General features: G+C 35.6%; 1 protein-coding gene across 1 annotated transcript; it reads left to right on the forward strand.

Annotated features, from left to right (window-relative positions):
* Positions 1-5,834: 5,834 nt before the first annotated feature.
* LOC137728842 (protein SRC2 homolog) lies at positions 5,835-8,802 on the forward strand. The gene is made up of 7 exons (XM_068467619.1): positions 5,835-6,155; positions 6,302-6,406; positions 6,547-6,673; positions 6,797-6,868; positions 7,881-7,926; positions 8,033-8,348; positions 8,453-8,802. Exons 1-7 carry the CDS (start codon positions 6,047-6,049, stop codon positions 8,488-8,490), a joined length of 813 nt encoding a protein of 270 aa, XP_068323720.1. The 5' UTR covers positions 5,835-6,046; the 3' UTR covers positions 8,491-8,802.
* The last annotated feature ends 15,346 nt before the right edge of the window (positions 8,803-24,148 follow it).

Here is a 24,148-nt window from a genome sequence, read left to right on the forward strand (position 1 = left end):
TTGCATCAGAGACATTCCCCATATAAAGTTTTTCACCACTTGAATTTGGTACATAGGTAGAGAACAAGTTTTTGTCCCCACACATATGCCTCGTTGCTCCAATGTCAATCCACCAATCATTTATGTCAGATACTATGTTGGTTTCTGAAACAACACCAACCAGTATATCTCCTTCAGTCACATTGGCTTCATTGGTCCTTCCATTGTTGGTGTTTGAATTGGTAGATTTCATATCTTTTTGGTAGCGACAATCTTGTGCCCGATGCCCCTGTTTTCCACACACCCAGCATGCTCCTTTGATTTTTTTTTTTTTTTTGAAGTCCTTCGCTTTTGGTGCATGGATAGCAGAGTTGTATTTCTTTTTAGCATTCTTCTCCTTGTTTTTCTAGAAATGCTTTGGCCTTGGATTGCTTACCTCAACAAAGTTGGCCTCGACTTCCATGGAAGATGCATCAACTTTGTTGCCTTTCCTGTGATCTTCTTCGACCTTTAGCCTGAGAATTAAATCTTCCAAGGACATCTCTCTGCACTTATGCTTCAGATAGATTTTAAAGTCATTCCAAGATGAAGGCAGTTTTTCAATGATTGTCCCGACTTGGAAGTGTTCATTAATAGAGCATCAGTCAACATGTAAATCATGGATTAAGTGTTGGAGTTCTTCAACTTGGCCATGACAGGTTTGGAATCCACCATGTTGAATGTCAGAAATTTACCAATGATAAACTTTTTTGATCCAGCATCTTCAGTGATATATTTCTTGGTTAGTGAATGCCAAAGGTCCTTGGCAGTCTTGCATGATGAATATACATCATACATACAATCGTCCAGTCCATTCAAAATGTAGTTTTTGCAAAGAAACTTAGAGTGAGTCCAAGCATCTATTGCAGACAACATGTCCTTATCCGCTGGCAGTTCAGTCACCACATGAGCCTCCTCTTTCACAACATGGGCTAGGTTCATTGTGGTAAAAACGAACAACATCTTTTGTTGCCATCTTTTGAAGTCCACACCTTTGAATTTCTCTGGTTTCTCAGGGAGAGGATTCTTAACGCCTGTTGCGTTCACTGATGTTTGATCCTTCACAAATTCTGTCTTTAGATTGTTGGAACAAACAATCAGAATACAACTTTATTGATAACAAGTTATAATATACAACTGAAATAACTATAATCAAATATTGTATTGCAATCAATTTGTAATTAAAATATTGTAAACTAAAAGAAACAAGAAAGTAGAAAAACTGACTTGATCGAAAAGATAAAGGCTTGCAGGTTTTGCAGTGTCCTAAAGACAGAATTGCGCCCCTACTCCGTGCTTGTAGTTCAACGAGCGTCCGTCCCCCAGGATCCAACTATCTATAATTCAAAGTTCTAGCATCGGAACCTTGAATTCTGGCGAACTTTTGAATGCTTTCTCTTCCAAATGATATGTATATTATATGCAGTAGATGTATATAATTATTCTATATCTTGTGTCTGACCTCTTTGCTATTATATAAGATATTAGGTATCCTTTCCCAACAAGTATTAGGAAGTTAAGAAACTACCCGCATATGTCAAATTCAAATTGAAGAGATAAGCATGAAATTTTGAATTTGGCTTATCCAAATACCCGTTTGGTCTTTTACCAACAGACCCATATAATATATTATTCGCACCAAATTACTATTAATATGAAGATTGTAATATCAAGTATCTTGATAATATTTACACTAACGATATGTGACAATTTGCATACAAACTCCAACAGGCCCCACCTAACCTAACAAGTACTTGGTTTTTATCTAAATCAAAGGGGGTGGATAACAATTTACGTAGAACGAGTTTATCTTCACATTAGTGTTTCTGTCAAATACTATATTATTATGTAAGAAAACTTGCAAGTGTCAACACATTATTGGACTAAGACGCTACATCAGGAGTGAAGCCAAAAAAATAATCAAAAAGAGACACTTCACACAATATAAAGAACTATTTTTTCTAGTAAAAAGAAAAATTTATTGAGATCCACTAAGAACAAAACAAACTAGCAAGTAATACACTGTTAACACAATGATAGTACATAACAATATTAAGACTGTGTTCGGTTAAGGGATTTCCAAGTTCTAAAGGACTGAGATAGAGGAGATTTAGAAATGTCGTCCATGTGCATTACAAGGAATTGTGAGAGAAATGCAAATGACAGTTTTTAAGTATGAATTTATAAATTACTTACATGTCTTTGCAATACTCATGAAGGGTATTTCTTATCCTCTCAATGTAACATTATGTAGCCATTTCTTAGCCAAACGTAGCCTAAATAACTTTAACCTCTTCTCCTTACAAATATAAGGAAAAAAAAGTGGATTTTTAAATGAGGAACCAAGTAAATTGAGCAAATGAAGAAAAAACCAAATAAATTTTTTAATAGTTTGGGATAATATGATTTGCTCTGTTAGAACTTTTGTCAAAATAAGTTACGTGCCATGCACGTGAAGCTAAATCAAGGGGCAAATATGAAAAATCAAATGGGAAAATTGTAACAATGTTCCCTCAACTTTAACCCAATTGACAAAAATGACCATAGTTGTACGTTTTGATGATTTAAGAGACAATTTGTTACAGATTTTTAGTTGAGAGCCACTGCTCCAATTAAATTGAAGTTGAGAAACCATTGCTACAATTTTCTCTTTGTAATATATGTCCTTCAAAGGAAACAAGAGAATGACCAAATGGATGAAAGCTTGAAAAGTATAAAATATAGGCAAATTGAGATTAAGTAGCAATTTGAAGAAAAACACTTAAATAAAAATGTTGGTGTGTTGATTTCTTTAAATTTTGTACAATGATGCAATAAAATAAGAGAGAGCGAAAGTCAATTATTATATTTTTTTTGTTCGTTACGGAAGTCAATAAATTAAATACTACACGATCAAAATACAAATTCCATTAATAACATGACTCAAACATATAATAACATCAACTAAGAAGGTTTTTTTTTTTTTTTTTTTTTGAGTACATCGATATATTTTTACATTTAAATGAGAGGAAGTTTGGTTAAGTCACACAATGAGCAACCTAATTTGGTATCGAATCATCATCCACGAGATTTGAACCTAAAATCTCTCACTTTCAAATGAAGAGGAATACCACCGGACCGTAATATTGATTGGCGCATCAACTAAGAAGTTGAGTTCATAAAAAATACGCGTGCAAGATACAAAGTAATAACAGTGAAACTTTTAGCTAAGAAATGACCATACCAAGTCTACATAAAATTGAGCAGCCACCAATCAATAATATTACAAGATGATGACTTTGTACTACGGTCTAATGATATTTCTCTTCACTTGTAAGTTATAGATTTTAGGTTCGATTCACGTTAAAGGCGAATTTGAACCATATTATTGCTAGTCCATTATGAGGCTTAACCCTATTCCCCACACCATCTTGATAATATTGTTTGTTAATATATATATATAAAGCTATCAACCATGAGATTGACCTAAAGACACTACTTCAACAACATGTGGTTCATATTTTCCATGTTCAACTGATCAGTTAAGAAAATTTTCAGATGGGTTGTTCCTGCTAAAGTAATCCTATCATAAACTAATATGCATTGAAATCTGATGACGAAATTCTATTTCTCGTACACTTGTCGTTTCATTATTTGACTACTTTTTTGCATTGCCACCTATGGTTCTCAAAGACAGTAAGCGTTAGTCGGACGACGGGATGGAGCCTATCATTTAAGCGAACTAAGCGGATTTGAGTAAATTTACAATAAATCTTTAATACTTTGGTTAATTTGATGGAATGAAATAAAATTCAAATGATACAAATCTTAGTACTTTAGGATATATTTCAATTAGCAATTTAATCAATTAGATAAAAAATCTTAGTAAAAAATAAAATATTTAATCAACAATTTAAAAATTAAATAAAAAAAAGGAAGGGAAGGAGGCTGAGATGCATGGAAGGGAGGGATATGGGGCAAGTTTGTGCTAATTGTCCCATTCTTTATACATATCAGTCAAATAGGATTGCTAGGTTTCCAATTTTAATTGGGTGGTAGTTTAATATATATTAAATATGGAACATTGAGACCTGATAGTGGTCACGTGGAGTGAGAATCGAAGAGAGAGAAACTCAATTTTCTCTCTTCTTCTTCCTCTAATCTTATTCTCTGGAGTTCATAACCCAGAAAGTTCTGCATTTCTCATTCCTCACTTAAAAAAACAGAAAAATGAATCGAAATGCTCAAACCGCCCTGGCCATCAAGTCGCCCGCCTAGGCTACCCAAGTGCCGCCCAGACTGCCTCGACGCTTGCTTAATCCCTTCTCCGATTTTCTTCCTGACTAGAGACCAATCCTAGCGGCCGACCATCGCCTAACGCCTAGGAGCCTAGGCAGCTACCTATACTGATTTTTAGAACACTCACGTGACAAGAATAGCCCAACCAACGCTTATGAGGAATTCTTTAGGATTAAGTTTCAAATCAAAGCTTTTCCTAATGAAAAGATTAATCACCGACAATGGTAATAAATTCCTTTGTCCTAAATCCTAAATTCCTGATTATAAGGGGTTTTGGCTTTCTTTGTGTCCTCCTAATCCTATGTCCTAAATTCCAGTGTGTCCGCCCGGTCTTCTTGTAGCATTAAATCAATCTTTTGCGAGTAAATTATGCCGACGTGTAAGCCATTTAGTACTACGATACAGTAATTATAAGTGCGAGGTTTTAAATTCGATTATTGTAAAAAACGAGCGAATATAAACCACATTATTATTAGTTTATTGTGAGGCTCAATCTACCTTGAGTGTTTATCAAATATAGCCAAATATTAGCCCCTAATTTAAAAAATGTCAGTTTTTATAAAAAAATTCAAATATATTCAAAATCTCCCTTAAATAGACACAAATAACCTTAATTCATACAAATAACTAGTTGTTGATTAAAATACTCTTGTGAGATAATCAAGTGGTGCTTTCCCTAATATTTTTCTCATTTCTTTTATTAGTACAATTAATTGAGAATTTGTAGACCAAAATAAGAAGAATAAAAACACAAAAAAAGAAAATTTTCTATATCGTAAACTCTAATTTTTCTAATATGCATTAAATGAATTTCAATTAGCTTTCCTCTAATAGATCGGCAAATGGTATTAGGTTCGTCAATCTTCCCTTGACAAAAGAAACATAATTTTTCTAATATGTACGAGAAGAATTTCTATTCCGTAAACCTTAAAAATGTGCTTTTTGCATTTTCTAAGAACACAACAGATATCTCAATTCACTACTACAATCAATGAAAACTTTCAAAATAGAATCTAGACAAGAAAAACGCCCTTAATAAAACAAAGGTGTGGAAATTAAATACAAAGCACATATAATCCAAACGAAAATTGAGATAAATAATGTTACAAAAATTGACAATTCATTATTCCATAAATATTCAATTGAAGGAAGAAACTGCAAAAGCAAAGAGAAAACGTAGACGATGAAAAATGCAAAACAAATTAACCATCTACACTCACCTTTGTTTAGGGGTGCACAAGTCTCCACCAACACTCGATGCTTTTACTAGGTCTCCACCATTTTTTAGGTTTAGTAGTGAGAACTCTTCATCTAATAGAGTTCGTTTTTTAATTTATTAGGTTTAAAGTTTAAGGGTATTTGTGTCTATTTTAATGATATTTTGATAAATGCCCATTTACCTCACTTTTTATATATAATATCGTTTGTTAAAAAAAAATGAAAAATATTAAGCTGACTGGAAACAAAATCCATTTAATCGTAGCACGGAAAGTCTTGCTATTCCACGCGCTTTCCGTCTCTGAAACTGAGATTTCATACAATGTTCGTTCCTTTCCTCCAAGTCACAGAAACTGGAAAAAAAGTTAAAAAACGAAACACGACAGAAACCCTCCGCCAATCACAATTAATCGTGTCTATATTAATTTTATCCAACCATGCTTAAGAATTTAATAAAAAGTAATAAAAAATTCAAGAAATAAAAAACGCGGAATTGGATTTGTATAAAAAGTGCAACACCGTTTGGAGAGACATGTCAAGATTTGAACTTTCATCATCTGCACCATACGACTCATCGTTGCCTCCTGAATATTCCTTCATGTCGATTTCTGGAATTCAAGGCCAGCTTCTTGAAGTCACTGGTATGATTTCAATTTCCCATTATTTTTTGTGTCAAATTATAAGATAACCCATCAAAATTTTCTTGTTTTTCTTCCGTTTTCTGTTTTTGTTTTCTCAAATTTTGAGTTTTTGTGATATGGGTTTTGATTATCTGGTGGTGTTGCAGTTGTTGGTTGTAACAAATTGAGAGATACGGAATGGATTTCTCGGCAGGACCCATATGTCTGTCTTGAATATGCTCACAACAAGCACCGCACCAGAACATGCACAGGTAATTGCCGAATTAAACCCTGTTTACTTGGTTAATTTGGCTTAAATTTTAGTTTTTATTTCTGGGTTTATGTTGTTCTTGCAATCTGGAGATTTAGATCTGAATTTTGACTCAAACCCATGTTGTAATTATTGGTATAGATGGTGGTAAAAATCCCACATTCCAAGAGAAGTTCGTGTTTCCGCTGATTGAAGGTCTTAGGGAACTCAATGTTCTGGTCTGGAATAGCAATACTGTCACATTGGACGACTTCATTGGCGAGGGAAAGTATGAAATTCTCAACCAATATGCTTTGATATATTGATTTCGGCATAATTTTAGAGACCCCTTTGGTTATTCTGAAATTTTGAGTTTGCTGATTTCCGTTATTTGGTGTGTTACGAATTTTAGGGTTCAACTTCAGAAGGTTCTTACTCAGGGTTATGACGACAGCACATGGCAGCTTCAGACTAAACATGGCCGGTAACCACATAACTTTCATCTCATTGCTTTTTATTTGATCTATCTAATTCTAAATGGTTGGATTATAATATAGGTGTTATTTTTCTATAATGTTACTTTATTTTCCTTTTTCTTCCCGTCTGGATTGTATGTGTTAATCATGTATATGAAGCTGTAGATAATTTTTCTCTGCATCAACATCACATTACATCCCTTGATTTGGTTCTTCATATTTGTTTTTCATGATAATCGAAGATTAATTTTCGGTCTGCATTGCATTACCCGAAACAGCTATTCATTGTTGGCTTGTGAATAGACCATGCTAAGCACCCTGTGTTTTCGGAGCAAACATTCATTGAGTGAATTATGTGTAAGCACTCTGTGTTTATGCTGCAACATTAATGATCATCAAGTGGCCTAAATGAGACACTCTCTAAGTAGATTGATGCCCCTAATATACAATACTATTTCTTTGTCATCTGATCGTGCAGTCTCCACTCAATACTCAGTCTCCAAGCACACAAATAGTATGATGTGAGAATACGAATTCACTCAAATGACTTTCATATGGTTTTGTGTTCCATCTATCTATTCTCAGACAGCTCAAACACGGGCTGTGCAATCATTCACTATCGTATTCTTTATGTTCTGTAAAATACAAAGGCGAATAAAAAAAAGGAGGGAATTAATTTACCTTCCTTGTATGTAGTATTGAGAACCTTAGGAAGGGTAGGCTAGGATATGAGGTTATAAGTTGAGCGATATATATCCCTCGTATTAACTAGAGTAGTAATTTACAATCTGGGCTAAAGAAGGAAAAAGGGCTGGGAATTTGATTGAAGATCTTGCAATACATTTCATCCTTCTGAGTACCAGTTTTGTCTTTCCATCTTACAGATGTGGTTTGGTTTTTGCATGTAGAAAGTTAATTAAACAAACTGTCCTAGTAACTACATCTCTTTCCTATAATTAGATTTATTCTGTTGTGTTTTGAAATTGTTTGACTTCTGACACAAACTCTTTTTCATGGTAGATATGGAGGAGAAGTGCGGCTCATAATGCATTATTCGAAGACCAATGTAAGTTGCACCTTCTCTCACTATAATGGGGTGACTTTTGAACAGTCTTGTATATAGTCATGCTAATTATCTGTCCGGCTGACCTACTGTCTTTGGGTTGCTGCAGAAACCAGCATCAAGCTATGCTCCATCTGCACCACCATATGGAGCACCACATGCATCACAAGCTTATCTATATTCAACCCCCCCACCTGCAGGTCATTATGCACCACCGGCGCCTGGACCTTACCCACCAGCGCCAGCAGGGTACCCAGCTCCATCTCCCTATCCTTCGTACTCGCCTAATTCAGCAGGGTATCCACCATCTGCATATGGTCCCCCTCCGCCGGCATATGGCCATACTCCGTCTGCCTATCCTCCCCCACCATACCCACCAACTTCAACATATCCCCCACCCCCGCAATCCTCACCCTATCCTCCAAGTAAGCTCTTTCTTTTTTATTGTTTTTTTCTTTTCTGTTTCTTAGTTCTGGCTGCTAATATGATTCATCAAATACTAATTTTCTGTTGTACGCTTTTCGATCAGGACCTTTCCCTGGACTTTATCCTCCACCACCGTACTGAGATAGAGCTCCTCCAGTTGTACCAGCAAAAGAGATAGAGCTCCTCCAGACCTCGAATGAAGATGCGGTTGGTACTAATTGTGTTTAGTCTAATACTCGTAGTTTGGTTGTTGTCTTACCGCATGGACACTTTCTTTCTCCCCGATGTTTATAAAGCGCCTAGTGTTTGAACCAGAATTTTGGTGAGCTAGATTTGAACTTGTTCCAATCATTTGTATATGTTGGTGAATAGGTCGCAATAATAATGTATGTGTTTTCTGCTGGATTTGTACTTCAATAATCCTGAAGTTATAAAAGCAATTGGTGCTCTGAATTTTCGTCAGAACGGTAGAACAAGGATGCTTTATAATCGGCACCAGTCGGAACATGGTCTATTGCTATTGGTACTATGAATTTTCATCAGAACGGTGGAACAAGGACGCTTTATAATCGGCGCCGGTCGGAACATGGTCTATTGCCATTTCTTGGAGCCAATAAAATTTCGTTCTGCAGACTTGCAATCACTTTCAAGGAGTTCATGGAAACACCATATCTTATATATGTTTAAACCGGGTTTTAGGTCAGCACTAACCAATGGGATCGTTATTGGATCACTTGTTAAGAACTCGTTGACGGGTAACTCGTGGGTAACCCGTTTCGATCTATTAAAAAAAAAATTATGGAAAATACCCTAAAATTGGATAATTTCTTAATCTTTGGACAAAAATAGAACAAGCCGGTCATGCACACCAATGCACAAAATCGAAATTACCAAAATGCTCACATATAAATACTAAAAATCCTTAGTTCATTCCATCATTTTTGTCAATTGGAAGAGAGACATGCCAAGAGAGCTCTGGGTTTCTAGGTTGGGCTCGTATCTCTAAGCTCTAATTTCATAAAGAGGAAAGTTGAGAGTGGAGCTTTGAAGTGAGAGTTTCTCGTTTGCATTAGTGTTCCATCCTTAAAGATATGATTTTTGTACCAAAGTTTGCGTTTTGGCCGGAAAGATCCATTCTTTCTGGCCAGTGAAGCTTCGTAGCTCTCTCTCTCATCTCTTTCTCTCTCTAACTCGGTCATTGTCTCCTCTTATGCAACTAATTACTTGTTTGTTCAATTATGTTTTTTGAATTTGAAGTCGAACAAAAGAGGGATGTGGAAGAGAGGGCTTGAAATGTGTTCTGAAAATCTTTATTTGTTTATGGGTTTTGTTATTTTAGATTATGGGTTTCAATCTTAGAGTTTTGCGTTTTAATTTTTGTTTAGGGTATTGAAGATTCATGGAGTTGTATTGGTGAATTTAGCTTGTGGGTTTGTTACAAAATGCTCAATATTTGTTAATTTTGTTATGAACTTGCCAAATTTTTGTGAATTCGATCTGGAATGGGTGTTTGTTTGAAAAGATTTGTGAATTACAAGTCTTAGTTAAATGTGAAAGAAATTGTACACGATATACAAACGACATGCACACAATATGCACATGACATGCACATTTGTCATCTCCATAAGATTTTCCTTGTGCTTGTATATTGTTATTAGTATATACAAGTTGTTCTCGGTTTCAAAAGGTTCCTCAAATGATGAGTTAAACCATAACAATGGATTTAGAAAGAAAAAACAAAGAAAAAGATGTAAAAACCTCCAAGTTTTGAATCCATGTCTTGTTGAAACCATCAATGTGTAGTCCCCACCATCACAAAAATAGTTAGACATGCCTAGACCAACCCATGCACAACATGGTGTAGGGGATGAGATTTGATAACACACTAGCCTTTATGTTGGAAATGAAGTAACAACATTTGGACGCATCGTTCAAGTTGGAGAATGAAAAAGCAGTGGTGGGAATTCTTACAACTTTTGAAGGTCACATGCATCACATCCTCACCACATAAACACCTTCAACACATTCCTTCTTTTACCCAACTGATTTCATCCTCATGATGGTAGACTTGTGTATAAATATACTTCTCACACATAATTGCAATAACCATTAATACCCCTTCAAAGATTAGATTTCTCAGATAGCCAAAACAATTTACAACACAAATATGTCCAAGTTCCCACATGAAACTAAGGGCTTTAAAGCAGAACGTCCTCCACTTCCGGGGTCGTCAAAGACAAATCCTACGTCATTGTTTAGCTTTGTAGACTCGGAGACGTCGTTGAAAAGTATAAATCAGGTCCGTGGGAGACTTGAGTATGAGATGGGCATCGCCGAGTATTGGAACCATAAGCTAATGAAGGCAGAAAAAGAGCATGTGGATCTCAACAGTAAAGCCAACAAAGCACTCTACCATGCAAGCAAGCAAAAAACGAAGGCTGATACGTTTGGAGAAATGATAATATTCCTAAATTTTGAATTGTTCTAGAATTGTCAGGGCCATATTGAGTCGTGCGAGTGTTCTCGGGAGGGAAATATCAAAATGGAGGAGGAACGTAACAAAGGCTTTGAGGATTCTCATCGACTAGTGAAGGGAAAGGAACCGCGTCAACCATAATGTGATTATATGACATTTTATTGTTATGCAATGTATTAGCTAAGTATTTTATGATAATAAAATGCATACTATGTATCCTTGTTATATGCACATACCATGCACATAGAATGCACATAATATGCATAGCACATGCATATAATATGCCATGCCCAAGAAATGCACACCTTATGCAAGAATCCTGTAGAACATATGCACGTCGTATCCACACATCAAGAAAATTTTGTGAAATTTCTGCAATTGAACTTAAACACAAATTAGAACATAACCAGTATTGTACCATGTCAAAAATCAAAATTTTCCACACATTACTGTAACCCCAGTTGGAATTAGCATGTTGGCCTTGGGATACTGTTCAAGACTAGGCACCAAAAAGGATGAGACTTACCCCATTATTTAAGGGTTTCATATATTTGAAAATGCACCATCCTCATATTTGTGAAATCCCAAACAAAAAAGTGCAAATTGGATACCAAATTTTGCCTTCCATGCTTTGTTTCTAAATGTATTGGTTGGCAACCTAGTTAGAAATTTGACAAGACAAGGTACATGCGGTGTAGATGTGGTGTACATGACCCTCATGTCTTGTCCTAGCCTACTTAAGGTGTGCATTGCATTCAATATGTGTAAAATGGGCTTTTTCCTCGTGTCAACTCATGAATTTCTTAATGTTTAATAAGAATATATTACAAAAGTAGTGGATTTTAATTAATGTTTTGTGTGGGTACTTAATTCACCCAAAAAGGTTTGGGAAAATGTTAATTTTCCCAATTCCATATTATATGTTTTTAGTATTCAAGATGCACCATGCAGTGTGAATATCATGACCATAGGAGATCATTCAGTGTGCTTAGTATGTGCATAGTCTGTGTACATAATGACCATGCGTTGTGCATATAATGCGCATGCCGTGTATATGGAGGGCAATTATCATTAGTTTACTTCTACAATGGTATTTGGTGGTTTATTTTTGAATTATTACGTATTTTTGTCATGGGAAGTTGCACCGTTTGAATGACCCTTATTCTCCATTTACTTAAGCTATCTTGTGGGTCTGTGTTTCATTACAAAACCACAAGTTCAACTTACATCCTCCCAAAAAAAAAAAAAAAAAAACCAGAAGTTGAAAATGATGAACAAAGGCTGCACCATCTCTTGCTCAATGCAATCTGTTTTTGACGACCTTTTTCTCAAAATTCTCATCATCGTTGCTTCCCACTCGTTAAGGGACCTCTTTTCGGCGAAGACAGTTTTGAAAAAGTTCAAAGAAATAGCCGAAGGCCCTCGCGTTTACAAACACATCAATATTATAGACTTTGAGACCGTTAACCCCTTAAATCATGTGGTGCGTCATACAAAATCTCAAACTTCATCAATCTCTGCATCCAGTGCCGCAACCTCGAGGCCTTCTACATGGTGGAGATGCAATACTTCTTCCGAGACAATAGGAAGAAGCCAGAATTTAGTGGCTTAAATGTGCAATCTTTGAGGGCCAAGTAGCAACGTACATGTATGGTGCGATGTTGGTGTGTCATGGGTGGGATTTCAAGCACGAAGGGCTCAAACTTCTCTATTCTCTCAACCGTCACAACTCGGGATGGTTTAGTGTAATGGAATGCTGAGAGAGGTTTCAGCTGTGTTTGTTGGGTTTTTGGGTGCATAGGGAAATAAGGTCTCGAATCCTAAAACTTTACCACAACAACATTGCCACCAAACCTTGCAACAACTGTGGAAGTCCACAGGATCTGGTCACACTCTAATTGCATTGGGATGCATTTGACCATGAAAAATTCACTACTTGTAATGCTTGTAGACGACATTAGGAAGAGAATATATTTTGTGATATATTATGTGGTAGAGATAGGTACTAAGTTTGTTTTTTTTGTTCATTTAATTTTGTTGTAATCGCAGTGTTTAAATTGCAACACAACCTTTTGTTTTCCTTTATGTCTCTCATGTACTACTGAATTTGTAGTTCTATTGACTTTGTGCTTATAAATTTTTCTTCGTACAAATACACAAACAAGCAGCCTTAAAAACTAGGCATAATTACAAAAAACTAGCCAAATGTGTGATCATTACCATGTCATCGATCTACCTTGCTGCCACTTTTTCCCACTCATCAATGCTTGCATATCTTTTATTATTTTCTTTGAATATTGTGCATGAATGATTGACATGCAAACAAAATTTACCTTCCATGCGCCGAACATGCACAATATATGCACACGACATCTTCATGTCCCCTAAACGAATAAAAAAATCACAAATAATAATCAATGACTGGTTCTCTAGCTTTCGTGTGTGGTTGGGTTCTCGAGGGTTATTTGAATTAAGAGTGATGACAGTTGGCTATTGTGCATACACAAATAAGAATCTTAAAAAAATAGGCATAATTAGGAAATTGTGATAATTAATTATGAAATTGTGCATGAATGACTTTTGGGTTGCATGATAGGTGGTGTATTTATTCATGCTTGTCCAAGCATAAACCACCTCAGTTGCAGAACGATGAAGAAAGGCAAACTATGAAGAAGGGCAGAGTGATGAAGAAAGGCACAACGACCCCAACTTTTATACAATCTCTTCTAAACGAACTTCTTTTGGGAATACTCACAAGGTTGGTTCCTGCTCCTTACATTCCTTATATTCAGCAAAATTGGTGTACAAGAAGTTTAACCAACTCGTCCAACATGACCTGCATCTTCGAACACATCAGCATTCGAAGATTTGAAAGGGCCGACCTGTTGACTTCACAGAGGAGACATGAAGAAGTGTACAAGTTCTTGGAATGGTGCACAGAGTGGAACAATCCCGAGGCCTTGTACACACAAGGGATGCAATGATACTTCCGACACAATAATTCTGAACTTGGAATTGATTATCTGAAGACGATGATCTCTAAGGGTCATCAAGCATCAACGTACGTCTACGGTGCAATCTTGCTATGCAAGGGAGGATGAAAAAGAAAGAGGCCTCAGCCTTATGCATTCTCTGATCCATCAGAAATTTGGTAAGCGTAATGGAGTATAAAGAAAGAGCTTGGCGATTTTTTTGGTCAATTTGGGTGGACAGGGAAGTTAAAGGTAGAATAATAAAACTTCACGAGGACAATGTTGTCGTCAATGCGTGCAACAAATATGGAAGTGCACAAGGTCCTTTCACAATTCGACCCATTAGGATTATTGGTGCCATGACAAATTCAGTAGCTACAATTCATGTAGATGGCATCAGGAAATGAACATTTTTAGTGATATGTTAAATGGTTTTAATAGGGACTAGATTTGTTTCTTTTCTTTTAATTTTCTTCAAATTTAGTTGTCATGTACTTTTTGTTAGTAAATGGAAAAGGGAGAAGTTTTTGGTAACATTAACAATGTTTGCTTTCTTAAATGAAAAGATGCACAACACAAAAGAATGAACAAAGCATGCTTAAGTCTCCAAAACTTGATGTCGTAGGTTCAAATCGTATAGGGCATGATTTTGTGTCGTTGTTAATCGCATTATGTCAAAATTAGGCTACAATCATTGAGCACAAACCCAAATTTGACCTCTTTTAATGCGCAGAACATGATCAAGCCATGCAAATAATATGCACATAGCATGTACACACCATGCTCACTAGATGCTTACAATATGCACATTTGAAATGTACCAAAAAAAAAAAACTTTGAATTATCAGTAATCCTAGCAGCATTCCTCATTTGTAAATTAGTCATATGAGCTACAAAAGAGATACAAGAAGTCAAAATGGATAGGAACACCCCATAAAAGAATCGAGTAACAAATTTACAAGCGATATAAGAAAATAAACAAATACATTCATTTGGATACATATTGTACCAAGTTTCTTCAGTTTGCCCTGCACAAAAGCCTTCAACAGAGGCTAAAACATTCATATTGTCAACAATGTTTCCATAAAATTGTCAAAAATTGTCAACATAACCTAAATAACAAATCTATCTTGTACAATAATAAATGTGATTCCTGAAGCTCAAAAGCCTTACAAAGGCCATCAATAAGAGTATTGAAATTTACAACAGTAGCCACTATAACCTAACCTTTCTTGCTCATCTTTCTCAAGAAGTTGAAAGCATCGTTAACTTTGACAGCATACGATAATCCATTAAATCCAAGAACATAACCCTCCCTTTGAAATGACATGAGACCGCATAAGAAAAAGTATAGAAAAATTTAGAAGATATACTTTAAAAACTATAATGTATATCCTTCAAAACCATTCTCAGATCAAGAGTTTTGAACATTTCTATAATCCAATGTGAATCTCAAGATTAAAGAACCTATATATATGCTGCAAAGAATCATCCTAACTATCCACCAATACTAAGATGTAATTTTGGAAAATGAAAATCATAACAAACCATATAAACAAGTTTCAATTCACACAACTCCACAAAAGGTACCAACACTATTCCCAACTCTAATGACCTAGAATTCAATTCCGCATACCAACTAAAATCAACTTTCCCCTAACAAAATAATTTCTTCAAAAGTGCAACAAACAACAGATCACAATAAACTCAAGCTCATTTCTACAAATTAAAGCATCAAATTTCATACAAAAATACAACAAATTGCAGAATTTAAGCTAAATATAAAAAGCAGATGAAGAAAAAAAGAGTCATAAAGATCCTAAGAAGCAAAAACCAAGGAAAAATGAAAGATGGGTTTTACCTATGCCGTTGTTTATGTTCCAGGTCGCCGGTGGAGTATGAGAAAGTGGGGGAGGCGAGAGAGGTTTCCTCATGAAGATAAAAGAGTCATAAAGATGCTGAGAAGCCAAAACCAGGGGAAAATGGAAGATAGATTTTACCTGTGAGTTGTTCATGTACCAGGTCGTCCGCAGAATACAAGAAAGTGGGGGAGGTGAGAGAGGTTCCTCTTTCTCACCTCTTTGTTTCTCTCTCTACAAAATTAGAAATGAGTGTTGCAATTTTTTGAGTGACCCATTTATATGGGAAGGCAATTATGTTATTTCAAGGTGTAAGAAAATCCTATTTCTGTCAAGTGGCTGTACATGGCGTGTGCATTCTCTTTGCATATTAAAAAAAAATATATATATATATATCATATTTATGTCCCAAGATTAAGATATTGTCCCATTTTGGGATTTTTTTCCAAAATTATTTTGATGATTTTAAAGTTAAACTACTATAAAAACTTACTATAAAGTACAATAGCCAAAGTGTATATATTGTATATTAAATTTGCCAGATTTTTAACTTTAGATGATCAAGTTTCATGGTTTGAATGAACCTCCAGATGTAATATCTGATATTCTTTTTTAGGATAATCTTACTACTTAATTTGGTAGGAGACGCTCTTTTTCCCTTCCACTAGGTTGAAATTCCTGACAAGGTTTTTATCGAGATCCATTGTTAGCATCGTATCCCCTTTCTTTGTACGTGTTCTACCTGGTTAATGAATATCGTACTTATTCTCAAATTTGCATTATTGTATTATTATTGTAAATAAGTTAAAAAATTGTTTTTTATTTATTTAATTTTATTATGAGAGTTTCTTTGACATACCCCGACCCGGAATGTCCACTAGGACCCCGAATCGAGCTGTGCTGGCCTACACCTGGAAGGTGACGAAGCCATAAAGTGTGATAGTGTATAAAATGTGAATAAATTAAAACCTAAAAGTGCTTAAGTACACGAGTGCGCGATGAGCGGGTCTGGACCCATGTCACGCGTGATACAGAGCATATGTATAGTACAGTAAGGTAAGATAATGATTATACCATCATAAGAAGACATCTGTACTGAAAAATGCCACGAATCCTCGTCGATACGGAACTTTGCTGCTAGAACCTGGAGGGGTGCAAAAATAGAAAATGTGAGTGAGCGAAACAAAACTTTTCAAATCAATTTCAATTACCAAAGGCAGTAACCCCTCGCTGTAACACCTGTATAATTTCCCGGAAAATAACAGGCGTGACTATAACTCAAAACAATAACCAAAATAACAATCTCACAGCTATGTCGTGTCAAATATCTCAACAAGAATAAGTAACCCAGGTGAAATAAATCAATATGAAATGGTATGTCAGCCAGATCTACCTATTGTGACATGTACGGCTGAACCAATAGCTCATCAACATGCTAGTCGGATTCACCTCATGTGACTTGTATGGCTGAATCAATAGCTCATCAACATGCTAGCCAATAGCTCATCAACATGCTAGCCAATAGCTCAATATCATGCTAGCCAATAGCTCATCAACATGCTAGCCAATAGCTCAATAACATGCTAGTCAATAGCTCATCAACATGCTAGACAATAGCTTAATAACATGCTAGTCAATAGCTCATCAACATGTTAGCCAATAGCTTAATAACATGATAGCCAATAACTCAATAACATGCTAGCCAATAACTCATCAACATGCTAGCCAATAGCTTAATAACATGCTAGCCAATAGCTCAATAAGTATACCTGCACACGAGTCAGAACCACCTAAAGTGGTCTGTACGACAAGACTGGGTGTAAATAAATACGCTCAAGTGCTACGATCATGTGAAGATTGTGTGAATAATTACGGGTCACCTACGAGTCGGAACCACCTATTGTGGTCTGTACAATGGGATTGTGCACCTGCCTTGGATCCAAGATGAGCGTTTGGTGTGGGAGGTGAACATCATGTGAATGACTGTGCCCTGGCCATAGGTGAGAGCACTAACACCGAGGTACAGGTTTATGAGCTCTAATGCATCTAATATAACATGTATGACTCATGGACAACCTGTACGACAATGTCGGAGTTGCCTAAAACATAAATGTAGTCATGCCATAACTCCATCATTTCAACTAATTCCATAAACTCACATGAACTTACCTATGTGTCCTGCGTTCACCTTTGCACTTCAAAGCATTCACAATAATTATGTGCAGATAATATACATATGGATATGCCATGATACAATCTAATACTGAACCATAACAGTGTTTCCAAATATATATACAACATGGTGTGATATGCATAATCTTTAACGCCCCACTTCCAAACTATTTATTTTCAGGAATAATTATCGTTGATAAGCCCAACTAGACACTAGTTTTATTAACTATCATTACTTACATTTCCGTACTTTAATTTCTTGATTCTTCACACATTGATTTATGACCAACATTTAACCACCAAATCATAAGGTTAAATCTCACATTTAGTCTCATTTATTATATGGATGCATCTAACGTCTCATTAGACTGCCTATGTACCCTAAACAGGGTTATTGTCTCAATTATTTAGTCTCATTTATTATATGGATGCATCTAACGTCTCATTAGACTGCCTATGTACCCTAAACAGGGATCAAGCCATTCGTAGTTCAAACTAGTACTTCAAAGCATTCACAGTAATTATATGTAGGTAATATGCATAAATCAATTTAAAAACGTTTGTGGAATTATCAATCATATATATATATATATATATGATATACACGATAGAAAGGAAAAGACCCACTCACCTGAGGTATGTGCTACGACTCCCTAGCATGCATATTGAGACATTACGAACCAATGTCGCCTAGAACAATTATCACTTCACGTCTTAGAGTTTTTACTGATAGAATACATAATTTACCAAAAAACACATCCCTACATAATTCACTCCGGAAGATCTGCATCACGGATTTCCGATCCCTGACTTCCAAAGATTCACATTATGTTCCTAGAACCACATCCTAATATTTCATTATGATCCAACGGTCGAATCTCCGCCAATTGCCAAAACCAAGTGGCGGTCAACACTTTATTTTATGAACTAACAATTCCAATTCGGGAAGATCCGAACGTCGGATTCCCAAATCGTAAGTTCCTATAGTCCAAAAATATTACGTAAATGTATTAAAGTTTGGTGACGATCCAACGGTCGGATCGTCGATTCACACTTTTACCAAATAACATGACGTAGAGAATTTAGGTTCCAACCATCAACCTAAGACATACAATTACCAAGACTGAACTCAAGGCATCTAATTTAGCCTAAGAATGACATCGACAGCCCCCTGGCTACGCGCCGCCGTGGGTGGTGGTAAGTCGCCCCGACTTGCCGGAAAATCCAATTATTTCTAAAAATTACCAAATTTTACAGAAATGAATATCTCAATGAGTAGAACAAGGTTTATACCTAAAGCCAAGGCCAATTTGGCCGGAAAACACCTCAAACTGGCCACGAACTGCCGAAAACCCTTGCTTTTGGTGTTCTTGATTCGTCTCCTCCAGTGCTCGGCCGCTCCTACCATTGTTTGGGCTTTGTTCCAGACCTCAAGAGGGTACTAAAGGTGGTGGTAATTGGATGAAATCATTTCAAAATTTGGTAAATCCCGGGCAAGAACCATCGCACCTACCAGTGCGATTTCTCCCAATTTCAAGCCCAAATCTCTTGAAATTTGAGGTATAGTAGGAAGAGGGAAAGGCTAGATGGTGTTTGGGAGTGGTGGCTGGGTCAATTTCATGGAAAACCATATGAAATTATGGTGGAAACAGGTCGAGGGTTATGGGTCGAAAACGAGTCAAGGGGAAAGAAGTCATGGTTGGCTGTCACTCAACTTTCTCCTTTCCCTCCCTGATCTCTCCCTGATTCGTTCCTCACCTCCCTCTCTCCTTGCTGATTGGGCAGTGCCCATCTTCTTTCTCTCTTTCTCCTCTGCTGCCATCAGGCAGCCTCCCCTTCCTTTTTTCCTTCCTTCCTCATTGGTTCTCCTTTTCCTCTCTTAAAATTGATTGGTTACCACTCCCACATGGTGGGAGTTTGAATTAATTTATAACTAAACTTTAAATAACCAATTTCAAATGTCTGTAACTATACCGATATAATTCGGACTCACAAACGGCTTTCGCCTATGCGTTCGTACCAACGAGTACTACGAGGATATGCTAAAAGAATAAGTCATACATCTCTCTAACCGTCGGTCAAAGGAAGTCAACGTCCTTGCCTCTAGGGCATTTTCGTAAATTCATTCTTTTAAAATTTATAAAATCGTAGAACTAGGGACAGATTGTCACATTCTTATTATCATTACTCAAATAAATTTTACTTGATCTGTTCTCCAAAATTTGAAACAACTAGCATAGTATTAGTATAGGAAAAAAGACAGACTTTCAATTTTAGAGTCAACGACATAACTCAATTTTTTACTCTCTCATGGAGTCATACTCATAATGTTTTATCCTCTTAAAAGTGGGATTAAAACATCATAAAACACATAAAAATTAAAAATGTCAAAGTAATTTAAAAGTACCAAACACATTAGTAAATTATAATCATTAATTTACAAGTGTGAATAAATACAAAAACACTCATGATCGCACCCTCTATGCTTTGAGATGGGTACATTGTCGTTTGAAGTTTTACAACCCTACAAACCCTTGTGAATAGTATTTTTAGAGGAGTTCAAAATACATAAAAATTCATAATAATTAGTGTACAAGTGTTAAAAATATGAAAGAATATATAAATGCTCATGATTGCATTCTTCAAGTGTAGACAATGATTACATCATTGTCAAATTTTTAAAACCCTCCAAACCCTCATGAATAGTGTTTTTTATTTGAGTGCAAAATTAATAAAATTCAGAATAATTATTGTAGAAGTGTGAAAAATGTAAAAATAATATACAATCACTCATAATGAAAAACTTTACAACTTTTATAAAGGGGTCAACTCTGAAATCTAACAGCAAAATCCACAAACCTTAGATTTATATTTAACCGTCGATTGTCGCTTACACTTTATTCTCTTACCGGATTTTGTTTTTCAGAACTTTTTTTTTTAAAACGTAATCTTTTAGCGGATGTAGAAAAATGAACGGTTCAAATCATTGATATCACGTTCCGATATTTTTGGTTAACTGAAATATGAGTCGATGTTATATAGTTTCTAAAAACTTTATAAACCCTAAGAAATATTTTTACTAACGGTAAAACTTTGAATGTAATAGTAACGATCTGAACCGTTCATCTTCCTGCATCCTCTGAAAAATCATGTTTTCAGAAAAGAAAATTTGAAAAAAAAAAAATTTGGTTAGAAGAATGGAGCGTAAATGTAAACAACAGTCAACAGCTAAATTTTGATCGATAGTTTATGTGATTGTAGTGGCAAACTACAAAGTTGAGCTCTTCACGATAGTTGTAAAGCTTGTCATTACGAGCATTTATATTTTTTTATTATATTTTTCACACTTCTACATTAATTAATATTTATGTGATACTTAAAAGACAAATGTGTTTTTATGTTTTGAATTAATACTTATGTGACAATGTGGTATGTATATACTAATTTAGTATTATACTTTTCAATTGATTATTTATTGGTTTAAAATATATATTTTTTTAACTGGTAGTGGGTCAAGGCATATTACTGTTGAGTTCACGTGAGGTCATATTGCATATTAATATTAACGGGTCGAGTTCAGGTCGGGTCATATTACCCATTCATTTTAACGGGTGTTACACGACACGATCTATTCAAATTTTGGATATGACATGAAAACAACACGAATACGAAAAACACGACACGAATGCTAGATCTACATGGCCGGAAAAGCTTTATGTTATGGGATTAATGTTGCGTTAAAGGTGATATCAGAAACCGATCAGGAGGATTTTGCTCGAAAGTGAAAAAATTCAAGCATACAATGCGTGTATATGATGAAAAACAATAAGTGGTCGGGTGAATTCAATCTACGATGAAGCAAATAAAGTAGTTCCTGAAGTAAATTTCCAGTTTTCAGGCAATGCTTCTCTCACAATAATTGATCATGCGATCAGCATGTGATTCATGTACACACCCTGTCATATACAAACGTCTTTCTAGAATCTATATGCGTGACTTATACTGATGAGGTGTTGTATATATACATCCGTTCCATCATATGCTAGCAATGACTTCTGCCCGAACCCTAAAGTGAAAAGCAACAAAATAAAATTGACATGTTTTGATTTTTTCATCTTGACGGTAGGAGCAATATTATTGCTTGTCCATGCAGTGATGATCTATCCCATTCGATCGAATGAATGTTTTCAAACGCAAAATCAATAGTGTTATAAAGTAGCCCATTACGAAGGCGTTGATGAAAAAATGTGGAAAACATATACATGCATGGACGGTGGAAGTGGAGGGATATTGCTAGTTCACTACAACCTGTTAAACTACTTTGTTTTTTCTTTTTCATCAATGTATATGTTTCTCTTATGATCGACCACATAATTGCCCCCCCCCCCTCTCTCTCTTTCTCTCTCTCTCTCTCTCCCCACTTTCACCACCTTTACTCTCACAAAACCTTTTAAAAATATATGGTGGGTTGAGATTAATTCTGGACAGATCGACGGATCGAGTCAAAGGAGATCAGTTCATCTTTGCCAATTGGGAATGACTTGAAGGGGTTTTGGTCAGGGCTTCATGGGCTATCATTTGGGAGTTTGAAAGGTTTATACGTTCAGTGGATGACATGATCACACACTCTCGAGTACTTCCTGTTTTGAACACTAAAATTAACGGATCCACTACTTAGTACAAATCATTCTGGTCTTTATAAAGTTGGGTAGTTTGACTTTGAAAGTTTTGCACCTTTTTGTTACTTCTGTCATGGACTTGTAGTTGATTAAGTACGAAAATGATGATAATATATCATATATGTTTGCATTGTTACCCACGATTTAATTGTTAAATATGATGCTGACACATTAATTTATTTATTAGTAGTTAAACAAATCTGATTAAGTAAGAACCTATAGCTGAAGTGGTTGGAACATGATTTGAACCTGAGATCTTTGTTTTTTTTTTTTTTTTGTCAATTGAAACCTTATGTTTAAACAAACATGATTCATTAGAAACTTGCAGAGAAATGATCGCATTGGCAAAAGAGTGTCCAATCAGAGTGGTGTTCATGAAAGTTCACAACACTATTTCTCGAGGTAACTATTTTTTTTATTTATTATTATTATTATTATTTTTTCAAAATGTAACTCAAAGTGGCATCTTTTGAAAGGATACAAGTAAGTTCACATGAAAGGTGTAGCAAAATCTATAACTAGTGTAGGCCAGAAAATGCTTTCTAAAATTCCACCAGAGTTTCTAGGTTCTAGCAACCTCGAGCCTTCTGTATAAGTCCTCAATTAAGTTGTTTTTCATGTGTGTAAATTGTTGTACAACTACAAGAAAGTGCTACGTTTCATTGTATCCTAGAGGCATATTAATGTATTACGTTCACTTTTGAAGACAAATAGCATCTTAGAAAAATCATTGTTGCCACGTGTCTCTGAAGCATAAATAACTCTTTCTTCATCCATACCCACAAACATTTTCAAACACCAACTAGTACTGTTAATCTCGCGTCCATTAGATGGAACCCCAAAACTAGTAATTACCGAATATATATTGTAAAATCTCTAATGGGCATTGATATACCATTTAACCCTGTTAAATATTGCCATAGGTAGGCAAATTTGCTCCTAGATAGCTGCTGGGCTCACATTCACAGATGATTATAATGTTTTGTTTGTCCACTCATGGATAGACAACTCAAAATTCATTGGAAAAGGGTCTCATTTAAGCAGTACAGATTGTATAAGTGGAAGAAATTCATTTGTCAGTTCCAGTTAAAGTCAATTTGATCTGTCTTGGGTTTGAACTCTTGTTTGTTTCTTCAACCAATAAAAGGTTAAAAGGTAGGGGCTCTGTGATGGCCATGAACGAAGAATACTTAATTAATTAATATACACATTTAGGTGTTTAAATTTGGTTAACTAATATGTTATTATGTAATATAGTTCTGATGATGTATAATATATTTGCCACATGAATTGACAGTAGAATTACTGTATGGTCACTATATATCTACCAAATTCTTGTTTGGTTGGGTTTGGCATTGTTCATCGGCTGGTTGCCACAATAACCACCGCGATTGTTTTTTCTTTTTTCACCTACACTAATGGCTGTTTGTTAATTCGAAATCAAAAGAAAAAGAATTGAATTGAGAAGTGTGAGACCATGTTTTTCTGGACCCAAGATATGTGGCACCCTAGGTGGCAGAAAGACCAGAATGCCCACAACAAGTGATGTTTAGACGAAAAAGCTGAGATGCCTGATGCGGATCAGAACAAGTTACTTTTATAGGCATCTTAGTCAAGCTGGACTACCCTCTGTTGGATCGG

Source organism: Pyrus communis, chromosome 3, assembly GCF_963583255.1.
Source record: "Pyrus communis chromosome 3, drPyrComm1.1, whole genome shotgun sequence".
NCBI classification, from domain to species: Eukaryota; Viridiplantae; Streptophyta; class Magnoliopsida; order Rosales; family Rosaceae; genus Pyrus; species Pyrus communis.